Below are 19,330 nucleotides of genomic sequence, written 5' to 3' on the forward strand. Positions count from 1 at the left end.
TTGCACACTTCAACAGAACATAACAATGATATACAATTATATAGTTAATCGTATGCAATAGGCGGCCTTATCGCTAAGCAGCGATCTCTTCCAGACAACCTATGCATGGAAAAGTAAGGAAGATAGTGAGGAAAGTGGGAAGTGTGTATGAAGTTGGAGAAGGAATATGAAAGGTTAGTTAATATATGGTTAGTTAATATAGTACACAATGATAAATCAAACAAGAAAGAAAAAAAAAAACAGAAACAAGCACAGACGAATAAAGTAAAGCACATAAGAGAATAAATATTGATAGAAGAAATGGATCATAATATCTCATGCAAATGACGACAGGAAGAAGGAAAGTTATGGATTAGAATAGAATTTCATAACTTCATTTTTAAACGTATCAAGCGATTTAGCACGACGTATATGGAGAGGTAGTTTATTCCACAAGGAAACAGCAGTAGTAGAAAAGGATTTTTTGAAGAAGGAGGTAGTATGAGAAGGAGTTTGAAGGGAGAGATTTATGGAGGAACGAAGACAGTGATCATGAGAAAGGTGAAGGTACTGAAAACGATCTTTTAAATAGGTAGGAGTATTGGGACTGAACAACACGCAGTAAAGTGCAGAAAGAATATGCATATTCCGGCGAAGTCGGATTGGAAGCCACTTGAGTTTAGTTCGATAATCGGATATGTGTTCATATTTGCGGATCCCAAATATAAAACGAATGCACAAGTTTTGAAGACGCTCAAGTTTATTAAGTTGCTCTTCCGTTAAATCAAGATAGCAAACATCGGCATAGTCGAGAATGGGAAAGAGTAAGGATTTTGTTAACGCAATTTTAGTCGCCGTCGGGAGAAAGTTACGAAGCCTCCTGAGCGAGCCCACCACGGAAAACATTTTCTTACTTACCTCATCAATTTGATGTGCCCATGATAAGTGTTTGTCAAAGTATAAGCCAAGATTTTTAACTTTATCGCTATAAGGTATGCGCAATCCATCAAAACTTACATTAGGTATCACATTGAAATCTACTCTAGATAATAGGCGAGAACTACCTATTATGATAACCTGAGTTTTACTTGGATTAACTTTAAGGCCTCGAGCATCACTCCAAGCTAAAATGCGAGCAAGATCATTATTTAGTGAGTGGATGGTGTTAGGTAGATCTCCTAATGTAGTTTGCTGGTATATTTGAAGATCATCTGCATAAAGATGGTAGAGAGAAGTTAAATTGAGACTTACGGAGTTAATAAAGAGCGAAAAAAGAAGAGGGGACAACACGCCACCTTGCGGTACCCCGGCAAGTATATCAGACCAAGCAGATTGAGCATCTTGTACCTGTATACGCTGCCGGCGACCCTGCAAGTAACTTTGAAACCAGCCTATCGCAGTCGGAGATATGTTGAACGAGCGGAGAATGGACAATAGGATATCATGGTCCACAGTGCTGAAAGCACTGCTAAAATCCAAAAGCACTAAAACTGTGAGCCGTTGGTTATCCATGCCTCGGCGGATGTCATCCGTGATATGCAACAGGGCAGTAGTCGTACTATGACCAGAACGGAAACCAGATTGGAAGGGATTTAAAAGGTTATATTTGGATACGAAGGAACTGAGTTGTTGGTGTACGAGACGCTCAAGAACTTTGGACAGTAAAGGTAGGATGGATATAGGACGGTAATCGGAGAAGCTAACGGGATTGGACCTCTTTGGAATGGGAATAACTTGAGCTTCTTTCCAGATAAGAGGGAAACTGCATGTCGAGATGGAGTAATTGAGGATATAGGTCAAAATAGGAGTTATGATGTCAATGATAGGACTGATCATTTTACGACTAATGCCGTCACAACCAACAGAGTCCGAGTGAATAGTTCGTAGGCTCTGTTCAACATCACGATCAGTGAAGGCGCGAAATTCAAATGCCGGATGTCCAGGAGGGGCAAAGTTAGAAAGATACTTCAATGTCTGTTGTTTTTTTGCACTATCAAAGCAAGAAGTAGTGGAGAAATGCTGATTTAGCAGATTTAAATCTAAATTTGACGGACACTCTTGGCGTGACTTTCCCACTCCTAACGATCTTAAAAATTTCCAGACTTTAGCAGAGTCTTGGTTTTTAACTGAGTTATAGATATGGCGTCGTTGTGCATCTCTACACACCTTATTGCAGAGATTTCGGGCAGCTTTATATTTGTCTAGATTTTCCTCTGTTGCATTCAGCTTATACTTCGACTTGGCATTGTTTTTCTTGGCAATTAGCAATTTAATGTTTTCCGTAAGCCAAGGAGCAGGTAGGTGCTTAACACGAACTGGACGAGCAGGCGCGTGCTTATCCAATAATTGAATAAGTAGTGATGTGAAAAGTGCCACCTGCTCGTCAACACTGCTAGCAGTGCGTACCGAACTCCAGTCAACTTCCGCAGTATCGCGGCGAAACTGTTCCACATCTATGCCACTAAAATTGCGCTTAAGAAGTACTCTCGACTTAGCCTTAGGAGGTGACAGTTTATAAGATAAATAAATCAGGTCATGGTACGAGAAACCGTCAGCAGCAAATTGACCATGTTTCCGAACGCTCTCAGGAGAAGATACGAACATTAAATCTAATAAAGAAGGAGAGCAATTGGGAAAGAAATGTGTAGCAGAGAGAGGAAGAATATGAAGATCCGCTGCTTCAATGACAGATTTTAGACGATTTGATCTGCTATCATCTTTAAGAAGACATGTGTTGAAGTCCCCCATAAGAATGACGTGTGAATAAAGAGGAGTAAATTCTTCTACTAATGTTTCCAAAGTGGGAAAGTAATTGCATGATGATAAGGGATTATAAAATACACCTAGAAGTAGTTTAGTATGTGAAAAGAGGACTTCCACAAAGAGATATTCAGCTTCACTACCAGGTTGTGAGTGGCGTAATATAGAAAAGGGAATATGGGAGCGGAGATAAATAGCAACGCCACCTCCCGCCCGTTCAAAGCGATCGTTGCGAATAAGATGAAATCCTGGAAGTGAATATGATGTAGATGGAAGACATGGCTTGAGCCATGATTCTGAAACGAGAATCGCGTGAACATGCTTGCTATCGAAAGTAGAAATCAGGTCTGTATAATGTGCCGGTATGCTTTGGGCGTTGATATGGCAGACATTAAAATTCTTATTATTATCGGCAAATAGGGTATTTAAAGTGACATTTAAAGGAGGAATGCTTTCAAAACTGGTGTCGCTACTAGCCCCATCTGACGCGGAAGAAAAGGAGAGGGAACGTATGCTGTCGTCATTTTCGCAGTCGATTGTCGACATACCAGTCTATGTACTATAAAAACAAAAAATAAAGGGTTATAAAATCTTAAAAAAAAAACAATAAATAAAAAAACAATTAAAATATAAAACAAAAAAAAAAACACAAAACAAAAAAAAAATAAAAACAATAAATTAAGCTTCGTTTTACCCACCAGCAGCTTATTTAAAAAAAAAAAAAAAGTGACTTTAAGAGTTAATAACACAACAATAAATAAATGAACATACATGAGCTAAAGCAAAAAAAAAAGAAGTAAAAAAAAAAGTCAAAGAAAGCAAAACTAATAAACAAAGAAAATTAATTACTACACTCAATCACACGTTAACCGTCACCAAAGCATTTTAGTACCAGGTGTCTACTTTTAATGAACATAAATAAGAACTCAAGCTCAGTAGTGCCACCTGGAGCTGTACCAGATAAACAATTAATTGTCAATGGCCAAAAGTTTGGAATGCACGACAGCACCATAGTGGAGATAAAGTGATAAACGTACGCGATTGGCCATTACAACTAATATCATTCATAGACAAGTTAATAACAATCAACAAATCAACATAACCTTAATAATTACAGTACAATTTACACAACTAAACAATAAACGGCAGTAAAGCAGTAAATAGTAAGATATTAATAGAATGCATACAAAATCAACTAAACTAGGAAAGGTAACAATAATTAAGTAAAAATGGCAGAAGATTAATAGCAAATAATAAAAAAATAAAAAATGCGAAAGGAAAGTTGTAAAGAAGCGAAAACAAAACAACAATTTGCTACTTTCTGTGAGTCCTCTTGGGCCGCTGCCCTGTCTTATCGTCCGATGTCTGACTTGAAGGATGTGCCGAAGAAACAGCAGCCGCCGCTCCTGCAATACCCTCGAGATCCGCCAGGCTGTCCACCTGGTGGAAGGAGCCATCAGGGGCCAGGACATGTATAACGCCACTACGCGTCCAGCATTTCGAGACACCGAATCGCTGCCTAGCCCGCATAAACACTGTATGTCGAGTTTTAGTTAAAAACTCGGACAAAGTGAAACCAGACCCTTTGAGTTTCGTCTTGCCGAACCAAACTTTGTCACGAACGGGTACCTCACGGAACTTAATCACTATGGGTCTGGCTTTTTCCTCTGTGGGACGCCCCAACCGATGACAACGGGCGATGGAGGACTGCGTAAACTCTGATACGTTTATCTTCTTATTGACCGAAGCCACAACCAGTGCTGCCGTATCCTCCGACTGCTCTTCCGGGATGCCATGTAACAGAAGCATTTTGCGACGGCCTTTCATCTCCAGGCGGTCCATCTCTCTTCCCAGAAATTCGACCTGCCTCTGTACAGTTTCCAACGCCGAGGCGATAAACTTCTTGAATGCCGTGAATTCTGAAGCTAATGTGGATGTGGACGGTGCAGCAGAGCTAGTTTTTTGTAGCTCTTGCTGGAACTCGGCCATTCGGGCGTTAAACAGGTCAGACATTGCAGTCAGGGTTCCTTTAAGTGAGTCCATTACGATCAGCTGATGTGAAGTGCAGTGTAGTAGAGTGTAACTAGTGAAGGACAATGTTGAGAGTAGCTGGTAGGTTTTCTTGAAGCTTATTTACACATAAGAACACTTGTAACTATTTATTTTAATTATTTAATATAGAGTTCAGAAAATACGTGTCTAACTTTTTACACCTACCCACGAAAAAAAAAAATATTATTACCTTATGAGATTATTATTCATGTTATTGTATTTTATACGAGTGACCTTATTGAATAAATTAATGAAATTAATTGTATTTAACTTATTATATGGGAAATATGAAGTGTAAGTAATATGTATATGCCCTGGACGGCACCCAGGCCCCAAATGAAACAGTCTATACCTATTTGATCATCATCATCATCATCATCAACCCATTATTGTCCCACTGCTGGGCACGGGTCTCCTCTCAGAATGAGAAGGATATGGTCATAGTCCACCGCGCTGGCCAAGTGCGTATTGGTAGACTTCACATACCTTTGAGATTTTTTTCTTATAAATCTCTCAGGTATGCAGGTTTCCTCACGATGTTTTCCTTCACCGTTTAAGCAAGTGATCATTAATTTCTAATACGCACATAATATTGAAAAATCACAGGTGCCTAGGATTTGAACCTCGGACCCCACGATCGAGAGGCCGAGTTTCTTAACCACTAGGCTATCACTGCTGTTTGATATACCTATTTGATATAACTCTATAATTTAAACGTTTACAAAGAAGTAATAAATTCCTAGACTTTATGTCTACGTGTGGATCTGGTCTGCATGTGTCGCTTGCAAACATTGCATGCCTGTTTCGTAGTCTATATCTTTCGTGTTATGCGTGGCACGCGTGGGTCGTACACGTACATAATACATAAACTTGCTTGACAGGTAAGGGTATAAAATATCTTTCTGCCACCCTAAGAAATCAGTAAACGTTTACTCATCATAGACTTGTTAAATTTATTTCGATTTTGACATTCCCATTTAATGTCCTCAAGGTACATCACCATCGGGAGCGCACACGGAACCCTGGACATTCGTGGTCATCCAGGACAGTGACACCAAAGCTGCGATCCGGAGCATCGTGGAGGAGGAGGAGGAGCTGAACTACCAGAGGCGGATGTCCAGGCAATGGGTGACGGACCTGAAGCCATTCGCGACCAAACCAGTCAAGCCGTATCTGTCGGATGCTCCAGCGCTGATCCTGGTCTTCAGGCAAACGCATTCCACGAGACCTGATGGGAAGAAGCGCATGCACTACTACAATGAGATCAGTGTTGCCATCGCTGCTGGGATCCTTCTGGCTGCTATTCAGGTATGAATTTCAATTTGCAATAATTGGCCAAGTACGAGTCAAACTCGCACATTGAGGGTTCCGTACCACACACATTTTCATTTATTTTTTATTTTTAGTATTTTTTATTATATCAGCCACTAAAGTAATTCCATTGTGAAAATTTGAACTGTCATATTACGGAACAATAGATAAAGCTAAAAACTTCGAGGAATAACGGTTTCTTGTATGGCGATCCCCATTTATTTTTCAACTTTTTTTATTTTTAGTATTTGTTGTTATAGCGGCCATCATTATGCATCCTCAGTAAAATCAAGTGTCTACCTATTACGGTTCCAGAGATAGAGTCCTGTGACAGACGGACAGACAGCGAAGTCTTAGTAATAGGGTTTCATTTTTACCCTTTGGATACGGAACCTTAAAAACAGTTTACAGGTCATTTGAATCAACAAAGATATTGTCAAGTTTTTAATTAACTTGCTTTATTAGTTTGTATGTATGTGAGGGTCAAATTTTGCAAATGAATTTTAAACCAGTTTCGGCAACTGACTGAACTACATTTTTGCAGTCACATTCGATTTACATGGAAATGCAGCATGGATTAGTGACGTCATTATAAGTTCAATATGGCGTCCCTATATGGGAAACAAATTGTTATTTTTAATTTGTTCCCATATTGTGGGTATAAAATGGGCTTTATAAAAACAATACGCAAAAACTTGTGTTTATTTTTTTTTAAATAATAATTTCTTTGGAATAGAATTAAATTGTATCACAATTTAATTTGCGAAAACAGTAGGTAAATGTTACATTTGAATGAACTATGATATTTTTAAGTGCTGTGCAGTTACGAGTATGTACAAATAGAGTACGTAGGCGAATGTGATATTTTTTCAGCTGGTTTTTCAAAAACATACATACGTATGGTAGTCCACGTGTTGCTAAATTATATGACTTACACACCCTGTTTCTATCTAACACCAGCAGTGTTAGCGCTGCTGTGATATGCCATGAAGATTGGGGTAAGGTACGTAAGGTAGGTAAGGTACCTTACATAATGAGGCGTCCCAATTTAGCCCTATTTTTTTTATAATGTAGGAGTATCAGAGGACCATGCAGTTCACCTGATGGTAAGTGGCTAATGCCGCCCATGGATATCTTTAATCAACCGCAGGTAGGATTAGAAATTACTACCTGAGGTCAGCCACAGATGCGCTGTTACACCTGAGGACTAAGTTGGAACGCCTCGGAAAAGTATATCTCCTAACCACACCCTTCAAACCAGAACGCAGCAGCACTTAACACTACTGTTAATAGGCAGAAATAGGTATTGCGGTGGCGCCGCTGGAGTCGAACCTGAAAGGGTCCTTTTTCTATGGGTTCTACCACCTTCAAATCTTATCTTTTTTCTTTCTAGTACTGTGGCCTTGTCGCCCTAACCTCCACTCCCCTGAACTGCAACTCTCGTCTCCGGGACCTCCTCTGCAGGCCAGGTAATGAGCGTCTAGAGTTGTTGCTGCCAGTCGGCAGACCGCATGAAGAAGCCACTGTCCCAGACCTTCAGAGGAAGCCGCTGGAGCAGATCCTAGTGAAGATCTGATTGTGATGACTGTTTTTTGTTATTGTATGTTTTTGCCAAAGACATTGAACTATATAGTCGCTGTAGACAAGACATGGAGAGGTAGAATCATACACGACCTCTTACCAAATGGTACCAAGTTATTAACATTGTTACAAATTCTTGGTATTAACATTTCTTACCAATTGGTATATTATGCGCCAAATGCTAGTCCGCTCTGAATTTAGAAATGAATCGCGTCAACATAGCAAATTGTATTACTACGCCTGCTCGCGACAACTTCAGAGCGGACTAGCGGTATGGCGCGAACTATAACATGTGGTTCTAAAATATCTGTCAAACGTTATTCAACCTGAGATTGTCAGCGGGTTTAAAGTTTTTGTTATAGTGTGGAGGTAAGCAGAACAGTCTCTATGTTTGCAAGTGTCCGTTAAAAGCCGTTAAATTAGTGTGGCGCTAGTGCAGCATGTGGGTAAATGAAAAAAGCGTCAATATTTTGAAAAATATATTTACGAAATTATTTGAAATAGCTAATGTTGGAATATAGCAAAAACTCAAGCCTCTTATAATGTATAATATTCAAGTAGGTTATATATGATAAAGCTGGCAGCTGAAAAACATATATTTTTACTTCTTCTAATTTGTCATTCTGTCAATGATTCGATATAATAAAAAGTATCTTTTTGGAGTGAATTTTATTTTATTATATTTCATAGTTTATTTTCTCGTTCTCCTGTGGCCTATTCCCAACAGGTTATGGGCCCAGGCTACGCTATCGTAAAATATTGAAAAATATAGTCATCTACTAAGTATAAAATTTATGTAATATTTTAAACATGGAGTCGCGGAAGAAAAAGACACATGAAAAATGTTTGATGGCAAACAATAATATATAAGTGTCTAAACCAATACTGTCTACGGCGAAAACAATAATGGATGACTTAAATAAAATTACGAATGGAGAATTTTTTGGCTACACAATTATTTTGACTGCGTAAGAAACAACTTAATTTGGAATTGCGACCAGATATCAAACGCTGATACAACTTATTTTAATGATTGAGTAATATGATCACTAACTTGGTTAAATGGATCAATGGATGAAATGGATCGACGGATTATGGATCAAAGGATGAAACGAATCGACGGAATGCATATAATTCAATGTCTCATCTTTTAGATTCAATGAATACATTCAAAATATTCAAAGTAAAATTGAGACCTGAAACAACTGAACTTCAAATATCACACGCTTGTAAAAATATAAATTTTAATATAGAAAGATGTGTAAACTACTACAAGAATACTTACTACATCATGCAGATACACAAGCTAATATGAATTTTTATCATGGAAACTGTTGGTGTAAAAATTATATTTTTTGCGATCTGAACCCGTCGCTATTACTGATGCTAACTGTCATTATATCAAGTACCTAATTGAAACAAAATGGAGACAGTAGTAGCTATATAACTGTAAATGCATTGGACACTGCAAATAAAAATAAGGACAGTTTCGCTTTTATGTCTTAAAAATGAAATTTATTTGATTTTTGTTCCAATTCTAACCCTGACACTTGTTTTTCTTTTAGATTTGAAAACTCTGATCACTTTGAAAATACAAAGGATTAATATGTGTCAAATGACAGACTACGTTTAAAATTGGAGGAGCTAAAGATTTGGTAAAGGTAAAAAACAAAGAATTTAAAATTCTATACTGTTCACCAAAAGTTCTGTGGAACTTTAGTTCTATGGAACTTAAGCTGTACCTATGCAGCTTCTTAGTAAATCGAATTGAATAATAAAAGGTATGTCGGTTATTAAAAAATGAAGGGCATATTTATAAAAATAGTAAATGTCTAATATGTAGTATAAAGGATGATAGTATCATTATTTTTCATAAAATGATAGTTCACAGTATAAAATAAACTTAATTCAAAGTTAGAAATCGTATTAGTTATGGCACAAACGGTCATTTGAATAAACAGAAATTAAATTTGAATAGCAGTGATAGCCTAATGGTTAAGAAACTCGACCTGTCTAACGAAGGGTCCGAGGTTCAAATCCCAGGCAATCACCTCTGAATTTTTTCAAAGTTATGTGTGTATTAGAAATTAATTATTACTTGCTTAAAAGGTAAAGGAAAACATCGTGAAGAAATCTTCTACACCTGAAAGATTTATATAATAAAAAATCTGAAAGGTATGTGAGTCTACAAATACTCACTTGGCTAACGCGATGAATTATGACCTAAACCTTCTCATTCTGATAGGAGACTCATGCCCAGCAGTGGGACAATAAATGGGTTGATGAAATTTGAATATTTTTAAAGATTTTATTATTGACCGTCATGTGACAATCTTGAATACTTATATGTAATCTGTGATCTTGAATTTCTGAAAGTCAAGACTGACCAGCTAATGGTAAAAAAAAAACATTTTTTTTTTATTATTCACTGTGATGTTTGCGATTCGATAACGTCGACTTCCTTTGATGACAAAAATTGTCTTTATGTTACATGTATTTTAAATGGGAAATAAGTATCATTATAAAGTCTAAAAGTGAAAATGTATCCTATAGTAACATTATTCATTTACATTATGATAATGATCGAGAATATACCTATTTCTGAAATAATGAACTTAAGGAATTTTTGTTGGCAAGATAATTATGTATCATTAAAATTTACCTTATAAAACACAATAAAATGGTGAAACAGAGCAAATGAATCGTATATTAACCGAAATGGTTGTAAATGCGAAATTAAATAAAGCTTTTGGGGTGAAGCTGTTACAACAGTCATATACCTACTTATATTTATAAAAATATACATATTCCCCACTAAAGCTCTGATAATAAATAAATAAAACACCATGTAAATTGTGGCAAGGTAAAAACAAAATCGATCATATGAAAATGTTTTGGTGCTACTGCTACGTTCGTAACACAGTTAGCAAGATTAAAGATAAAAATATTTTAGATCCAGCCTAGTTGGTAAAGATTTTAATGGATATACATTATTAAATATTAAAAGTAATGAAATGTCCATAGCTGCTAAGCAGATCATGTAGTTGATGAATTAAATATTGAAAATAATGACAACAAACATTGAGCATTACATATCAATATAAAATTTAGAAAGTCTGACTCTGATTCGGCGAAACTAATTGAAAGCTAACAACAACATTCCTTAAATGATAATGCGTCAACAATAACTATTAAATACTTGATCTGAATTATTATATACGGATGCACAATCCTGATAGCTGATTTTTATTAAGTACTTTGCAATAATTACCTAAATAATTTAAAGGTATTTTAAGGTGCATATTAAATGGTGAAAAGCAGTACAAAGTGAAATTAAGCCACAAAGGAGCAATCAAATCTGATATTTTGTTTACAGACCTAAATATGTTAACATTATTAGTTGCAAGTAGGTATTTACCACAAATAATAATGAACTAAGTATTTAAATCAGAAAAAATAACAAAGCTCGTTTAGTTGCTCGAATCTTCACTAAGAAATTCAGTTTCAGTAAGAAATTTTACAGGATTAAGATGTAACGTTCGCACCAATAGCCAGATTTACTACATTTAGATAGATTTAAATGTACACCATATGGACGAAAATACTACCTTTGTAAATTTCATTTGATATAATTAGAAAAATATATTATAATGGTTTTCATACAGAGAATATTTATATGGTAGTACCAGAAGGTAAAGGTTGCTAAAGATAAATAAGGTTGCCTAAAGATAATAAAGTAAGTAAATTAAATAAAAGCTTTAACGGCTTAAAGCAGACACCTCGGCTTTGGTTTGAACGTCTTCATGTTATACTTAAATATAGGGTTTAAAAACTCTTAAAGGTACATTCTCATGCAGATGCATGTAGATAAATGTTTAAATATACCTATATAAGATAAATTAATACGGATAAGAATATATATATGTATAGAATAAGATATATGTATAGTCCCACACGTATGTATATGGTTTAATAATTTCAACAAAATAAGCATTATAAATTTGCAAAAACATTTTAATGCAAATAATTTATATTACAAATACAAAATAAATAACATAATTTCTTGATATAGATGTTGAAAGAATAGCAAATACAATATCACTTAATCAGTCTACTAATGTGCAAAATGTGTTAAAAATATTCTATAAGTGTAATTTATCCTAATCACTTTCCTTATAAATTATTCAGTATTAAATACTAACTTATGTCATGGTGCACATTGTAGAGTTAAATTAAAGTAGTATTGTATAGAAATGTAAAAGTAAATGTACTTACGCATCCAGATTTTTTGTCTTAAATGTGTAAATATTTAATACATCTTTTAATGTTATATAAAAGATATAAATAGTTAAACCTAATCAATGAAAGCTGTAATTATAAGTAGTTAATTATTGCTTATGTGGACTCTGACTGAGAAACTGAGAACGCGACGAGACGCACAAACATAGTATTAGAAACTATTTGTTCAAAGTAATTAAAACTGCATAATTTCGTGAAACACACGAAAACAATGTAGACACAGTCGCAGTCTCATCAGCTAAAGCAGAGTACGAGTATAAGGTTTTGTTTGAAGTTTTCTTTGTATATTTGACTGATAAATCGATGTGGTCTGAAGTATCTTCAGCTCCACATGTGCCATGGTTAAGTTTGCCATTGTAAAAACATTTATATTTATTGTAAAAAGATGTGTGTTATGGAGTTTCTTTCGCCGCTTCTTCTCCATAACGAAACACCTAGTGAAGTGGTGGTAGATGTAATGACATTCAAGAAGTGTTCTGCAAAGAACGTATTTATAAATTGTTTTATACTTGAATTTTTGAGGGAGGCTGTTGGAATATAGCAAAAACTCAAGCCTCTTATAATGTATAATATTCAAGTAGGTTATATATGATAAAGCTGGCAGCTGAAAAACATATATTTTTACTTCTTCTAATTTGTCATTCTGTCAATGATTCGATATAATAAAAAGTATCTTTTTGGAGTGAATTTTATTTTATTATATTTCATAGTTTATTTTCTCGTTCTCCTGTGGCCTATTCCCAACAGCTAAGGCTCTGTATACTGCAACTCTAACTAGTGCAGTCGTCAAATTTATATTTTTTTCTACTCACCGCACTTCACTCTGTGTACAATTGCTTTGTTACTTACTTTTTTCGCTACACTGGCGCCATTTTGAAAAAAATATATGTTTAACAGATCTCCAATATAAGATACATCTTACCTCTACCCTCCATATTTTTGTATGGAATCCTTGATTTCCTTTGTACAGCACTCCTAGTATAAGTATTTACGTTTTTACAAAAATGACTGCTTTTGTATTTGATTACGTATTTGTCCATTCATTTCAAATTAGCGCCCCTAGCGGACTGTATCAGAACTGATTGGAAATGTATCGGAAATACGTAGACAAATCCAAAAACAGCCATTTTTGTAAAAACGTAAAAACTCATAGGTACTAACAGTAGTATTATGTATTTAATCTCTTTGGTTTTTACATAAATATCGCGGGTAATAGTCAATTTTTAAACATATCATATTGCATTATCTATCTACGTACATAACCTAATTGGTTATCTACATTTATATTGTACATACTTTGGAGTATTTATCTGTGATTTTCGGCTATTGAATTTATAATAATTATTTTTTGCTTCGTAGCTAATTATATCCTATAACAGATCTTATATGAGATCTATCGTAAAAAAATTAGGCACAGATAATTGATTATACTTATAAGAAAGAATAGTAGAAATTTGTTTAGAAAATACATTAGAATAAAATATTTTAATATCAATGAATTTCGCCTCTTAATAATATCAATTTACTAAAAAAAATACAAAAAATATGCCAATAATCGAAATTTGACAAATTGTTACAGGCCGAAGTGTCATTGTTATTATAGGGGGCGCAAAATACTTTATCGATTCAACCCTTGAAGTATAATTATTTCTATTAAATAGGTACTTTTTATTGTGAACATGGTGCTAAATGTATATAGTTGTATTTTTTAAGCTTTAGTAAAATTTTGTAATGAAAAATAAATGAAAATATATAAATCCAGTACAGATCTTTTATTTCTCTCAATATCTGTTTGAAAAGGTATAATGTAAGGTTTATAAAACTCCCTTAATAGGATTTAGGTTGATTAAAACAAAGCAATATGAAAAGAGACGACGACGGTACGAAACAAAGTTAACGGCAGCGACGACGCCTGCGGCAACTGCGACGGCGGCGGCGGCAAACACGGCGACGTCTGCGGCAACTGCGACGGCGGCGGCGGGGGCAAACACGGCGACGTCTGCGGCAACTGCGGCGGCGGCGACGCGGGCAACAACGACGCTAGAAAAAAAATCTATTGATTATATGAGCAATTTTTAAGTTATAACTACACAGGGTGGATACCTTCATACGGCAATAATTGAAGACAAGTCTTATTCCTTCCTTGCAACATGTTACAATAATTAAAAAACACTTAACATCTAATTTAAAAAAAAAATCAAGGAAAGTTAATAATAAATGATGGGATAAAATATAGAACGCCATTTATAAACATCATAACATTCACCTTTGATAAGTGCCGCAATAGCGCCGTGTCATGACGTAAAATTTTTTGCTGCGAGTATGATCCTTATCCGTAGTCTAGTCTTAGGAATAAGGTGCTATATGAATTTCCTTACTTTGACGAATTTGCAACATTGCAGTTTTATTACGTCTCGATTTATGTTTTTTTGCGATTAGACATAGATGAATGTGACATGAATGGATAGGTAATAGTTAATTCTGTGTATAGATACTAATTTGCTAATACTATAAAATAATTTTGTCATACCTGACTATATATTTGCACGCCTTTAAGGCAAAATAAGAGGATTATATTCTTTGTCTTAACACCTATTGTACCTTATTTAGAAAATAAAGATTATGATTTGTCATAATCATAATCTTTATTTTCTAAATAAGGTAATAAAAATCTATTGTAAATTTCTCATTTTAAGTGACAAATGTAATATGTCTTATGAGAAATAAAGATTCTTTAAACCTAAACAAATCTTGTAGAAAATTTGAAAAATGCAAAAAAAATCCTGTACCTAAAGTACTTAAGATATTTGATTGAAAATTTGTTTGGAGGCTTGGGAGATGGATAAGTTCATGTGGTTAAATTTATTGTCGTTTGTATCCACCCTGTATATCCACATAATTTTATCCTATGACCAGAATACTTACATAGTTATTACAGTGGTTCCATCATCTCTGAGACGTAGACGTACCCTACGTGTCAGAGATGATGGAACCAGCGGTAATTTGGTTATACTCACGCGTCGCCTACGACAGCCACAATCTATCAACTCTACAGAGCTTTGACCTGACCACCACCCAGATTGGTGTGCTATCTTATCGCGACGGCTTCGTCTGAAAATTTGGAAGGTTTTTTAATCAAAAAATTATATCTTTCATGAAACTTTGAAAACTATGCTAACACCGTCACATTTACAGCAGCTATTTGTCACACCGTCACACCTATTTCTAGTATGAAGCAGTTCTAGTATTTTCGCAAAAGGACGGCAATCGGTTAACTTACCTATAAGGATCTTAATCTAAAATTTATTTTTTAATATATTTGGGGATACTAATTAAAGTCAGTAACATTTTATGAAATAACATTAAAATTTGAACTGACCTACTCTTTTGTTCGTCATCTCCGCCTCGATGATCGCTGTAAGAGAATTAAAATATATTATAAAAAAAATAACAAGTAGACATGAGGTCAAATTCATTTCCCTACTTTTGCTAACACTACATACCAGATTCCAGCCGGTCTACCCTTTTGTTCATAAAACACTCGTTTTCTTGATCTATTACCATGCGCTTCCTCCGCGCGTTTCCGCACAGCATCAGCGCGGCGGCGCCTTTGGAAAAAATTAATCATAATATTAATCCTTAATCATTCATAATATACTCATTATTCTTAATATAAACAACATTATTCTAATTTAATGTATCAAGACTAATTAGATTTTGAATCGTTATGAGGTCACGAGTAGCTCGAAACGTTTTCCTAAGATGTTTTATCGAATTGAACAAATTAGAGGACAGTTCCAACCGAGACTATCGATTATAAATTATCCAATACCCTCCTCATTGTAACTGGAGACCAATATCCAGCAGTAGGACTATTGGATTGAAGATGAGTCTATCAATGTTAAAGACTCACTTATTCTGGAAATCGACATAGCTCTTCAGCTTAGCGATGAGCCTCGGCGCGTCCAACCCACTCCGCTTGCGTATGAACACCACGACGTCATCATTCAGCTTCTTCTTTTTCTCAACGTCCAATTCCTTCTTAGGCTCTTCTGCGGTGTTCTCTATCGCGCCGCTGCACGCCATCTCCACCTGTTTGTACCAATTATTTATTGTTGTTTAGTGATTTTGGTATCAGTAAATTAAAGTGCAGTATACCTATTTTAAACAATGTGAAGTTCAAAACATTTATATCTGTATGGAGGAATCCTGTAATATATTTATTTCCTTAGCAACTCTCTCAATTCCTCCTGGATTCCCCTGGATGTACTGTGTGAAGATTATCATACGCTGTTTCATTCTTCTGCGCCATAATATTTCTTAGATATTGTCCTAGCTACACTTCCCAAAATAGCTCCTAGGGATTGAAAACTTACCTGAGGTGTGACGCCGGCGACTACGCAGGGAGACCAAGACTAATGATTTTTTCCATCTTCACTCTTCATCCCACCAGTGGTCAATACCGCCCGGCCACAACAATAGGGGCGGCTCTAACACCAAGGGCTACTAAATTTTAGATCTCTATACGATCTAGGTACTCAAAGATTTTATATGTATAGGATTTTTTTTAATTAGTGGGGACCGGTATATTATTCAATAGAAGGTCTATTAGATATAGCGTATACAAGTTCGAAAATCACAAAAATATTGGAAAGAAATCTAAAAAAACTCAGAAAAAGATCGAATCTACCATAAAACGCAAAATTTTATTTATGTTGACATTATGTATGTGATGGACGTTCTTCTGTATATGAAAATGAGATACGCCAAAATTTTGTTTTCGGCCAGTAATATTAAAAATAGAAAGAAACCTTTTAACTATTTTATAGAATAGGTATAGAAAAAGGTACAATCATATAATTTTTTAAAAGATTTTAATAGCAAATCAAAACGTAAGTATATTGAAATACACCAACATGTTATCTAGCCCAGGCTTTGTGATCTTCATAAGAATTTATTAAACTATTGGCGATTGGCGAAAATAACGTTTTATTCCTAAACCATTACATATTTTGACGTCGTCAACTCATTACTATCCTACAGCTGGGCACGGCTCTCCTCTCCGAATGAGAAGAATTAGGCCGTGGTCCACAGCGCTGGCCAAGTGCATATCGGTAAACTTCACATATCTTTATGAACTTTTTTTAAAGATGTCCCGGATATGCAGGTTTCCTCATATTTATTAAACGCACCGCAAGTATTTACACGCTATTATTTAAACTGCAGTTCATGCTCAATCGTGGTTTATAACATGATAACGAGACCAGTTGTGATTCATTTTGTAATCACTTAACATAAATAAATATTAAAGATGCAAGTTGCAATCCAAAAATTTGGAGACAGTTTACGAAACAGATTTAAATTATGTAAAATGCTTTTTAGACTTTGACATTCGGAACTACCGATCAAAACAATATTTTAAATATTCACTGAATTACAATACTTTGCAAAAAGATCGACGTCATGTTTATAAACGTATCTTTATATATATACTAGATGACCCGGTGAACTTCGTACCACCTAATTATGAGTGACTATCTGTACCTCGTGGTTTCACTCGTGTAATTTATGTATTATGTCCATAAACTACTGGTAAATATTAGGAAATGGCCAAATAAATATAATGGCCAAGGAAATATGTACGAAACCAACATTTATTTGAATTATTTTTTACTATGTAGTGACATAGAAGTCGGTTGTATTTTTTGTTAAATTTTTTTTTACCCTTTTTAGTGATGACATAATAACATTTATATTAATACAATATAAAATTGTATAAACGTGATCATGAATTAAGGTACGGTCTGAATTTACATTGATTGGAACCGCCCGCTCGCAGGGCGCTGCCGCGCCCTGCCCGCTTAGTTTTATATTGTCTTATGTGTTCCAACCTAACCTAACTAAATAGTCAATGATTTGCAATTTCATTAGAACCTCCTACACCAAATATCTTCAAACACGACTCAATTATTCCCATCGGTTGAGGAGTTACATATTTTGTCTCCGAGCCACATTATCAGACCCTTAAATAGTCAATGATGAAGTGACTTTGCAATTTCGTTAGAACTTACACTAAATATCTTCAAACACAACTCAAATATCCCCATCGGTTGAGGAGTTACATATTTTGTCTCCAAGCCACATTATCAGACCCTTAAATAGTCAATGATGAACTGACTTTGTAATTTCATTAGAACCTACAATAAAAAATAACACAATAAAAAAAGAATTATTAAAATCGGTTCACTAACGGCGGAGTAATTCGTGTACATACATAAAAAAAGATACCGGCCGAATTGATAACCACCTCCTTTTTGAAGTCGGTAAAAAAATAACAGAGTGCAGAGAGGTAGAGTGAATTTTACTTAATTGTATTTTTTATTTTCCTGTTCTCCTGTGGCCATTTCCTAATATTTACCAGTAGTTTATGGACATAATACATAAATTACACGAGTGAAACCACGAGGTACAGATAGTCACTCATAATTAGGTGGTACGAAGTTCACCGGGTCATCTAGTCTAATCATCTAGTTTAATTTTCATTGGTTAGTCATCATATATAAAAGAAAGTCGTGTTAGTTACTCCACTTATAACTCAAGAACGGCTGAACCGATTTGGCTGAAAATTGGTGGAGAGGTAGCTTAGAACCAGGAGACGGACATAGGATACTTTTTATTATTAAACCATCAAATTGGTTCAGCCGTTCTTGAGTTATAAAATGACTTCACGGAAACACGGTCGAACGGAATAAAAAGTATCCTATGTCCGTTTCCTGGTTCTAATCTACCTCTTTACCAATTTTCAGCTAAATCGGTTCAACCGTTCTTGAGTTATAAAATGACTTCAAGGAAACGCGGTCGAACGGGATAAAAAGTATCCTATGTCCGTCTCCTGGTTCTAAGCTACCTCTCCACCAATTTTCAGCCAAATCGGTTCAGCCGTTCTTGAGTTATAAGTGGAGTAACTAACACGACTTTCTTTTATATATATAGATATTTCTTATGTGCGTGTGTATGTCACTGAACTCCTCCTAAACGACTGGACTGATTTTGATTAAATTTGTTGTGTGTTCAAGGGGACTTGAGAATGGTTTAGATTCACAATTTAGTCCGTGGGAAAAGGTTTTTTTAAATAATTTTTAATTCGTAAGTAGTTATAGAATCGGAAACTATGCATTTGATCAAGTGATAATCTTTAACAAAGTTATTGTCCAAGAACCCACGAGGGTTTGGGAGTTGGTAAGACCAATTTTCGACAGATGACACGACTGTCATTCCAATGCAGATACAAATTTTAAGTTTTATGTATGTCATATTATTTATTTAAAATACGGGCGAAACCGCGGGC

General features: G+C 35.2%; 2 protein-coding genes and 1 long non-coding RNA gene across 3 annotated transcripts in view; 1 reads left to right on the plus strand and 2 right to left on the minus strand.

Moving 5' to 3' along the window:
- The window catches only part of Iyd (Iodotyrosine deiodinase), a 29,203-nt gene extending 15,460 nt beyond the window's left edge, over window positions 1–13,743 (plus strand). Inside the window, exons 3-5 of the mRNA XM_073073333.1 lie at window positions 5,783–6,099; window positions 7,496–8,192; window positions 12,735–13,743. Of these exons, the coding sequence (XP_072929434.1) occupies window positions 5,783–6,099; window positions 7,496–7,678 (500 nt within the window). The 3' untranslated portion in view covers window positions 7,679–8,192; window positions 12,735–13,743. The remainder of the gene's footprint in view (window positions 1–5,782; window positions 6,100–7,495; window positions 8,193–12,734) is intronic.
- LOC140742405 (uncharacterized) lies at window positions 13,740–15,103 on the minus strand. Its single transcript, XR_012102277.1, has 2 exons — window positions 15,000–15,103; window positions 13,740–14,022 (listed from the first exon to the last, which is right to left on the minus strand). It is a non-coding gene; the product is annotated as an uncharacterized LOC140742405 (long non-coding RNA).
- Window positions 15,104–15,273: 170 nt separating this feature from the next.
- LOC140757866 (uncharacterized) lies at window positions 15,274–16,738 on the minus strand. Its single transcript, XM_073093736.1, has 5 exons — window positions 16,359–16,738; window positions 15,896–16,074; window positions 15,486–15,590; window positions 15,366–15,397; window positions 15,274–15,278 (listed from the first exon to the last, which is right to left on the minus strand). The coding sequence occupies exons 2-5, from the start codon at window positions 16,066–16,068 to the stop codon at window positions 15,274–15,276; spliced, it is 315 nt and encodes a 104-aa protein (XP_072949837.1). The 5' UTR covers window positions 16,069–16,074; window positions 16,359–16,738.
- Window positions 16,739–19,330: the final 2,592 nt, after the last annotated feature.

This window comes from Epargyreus clarus, unplaced genomic scaffold, assembly GCF_041222505.1.
Source record: "Epargyreus clarus isolate Ecla_fem2 unplaced genomic scaffold, WU_Ecla_fem_2.2 ptg000005l, whole genome shotgun sequence".
In the NCBI taxonomy this organism is placed as follows: Eukaryota; Metazoa; Arthropoda; class Insecta; order Lepidoptera; family Hesperiidae; genus Epargyreus; species Epargyreus clarus.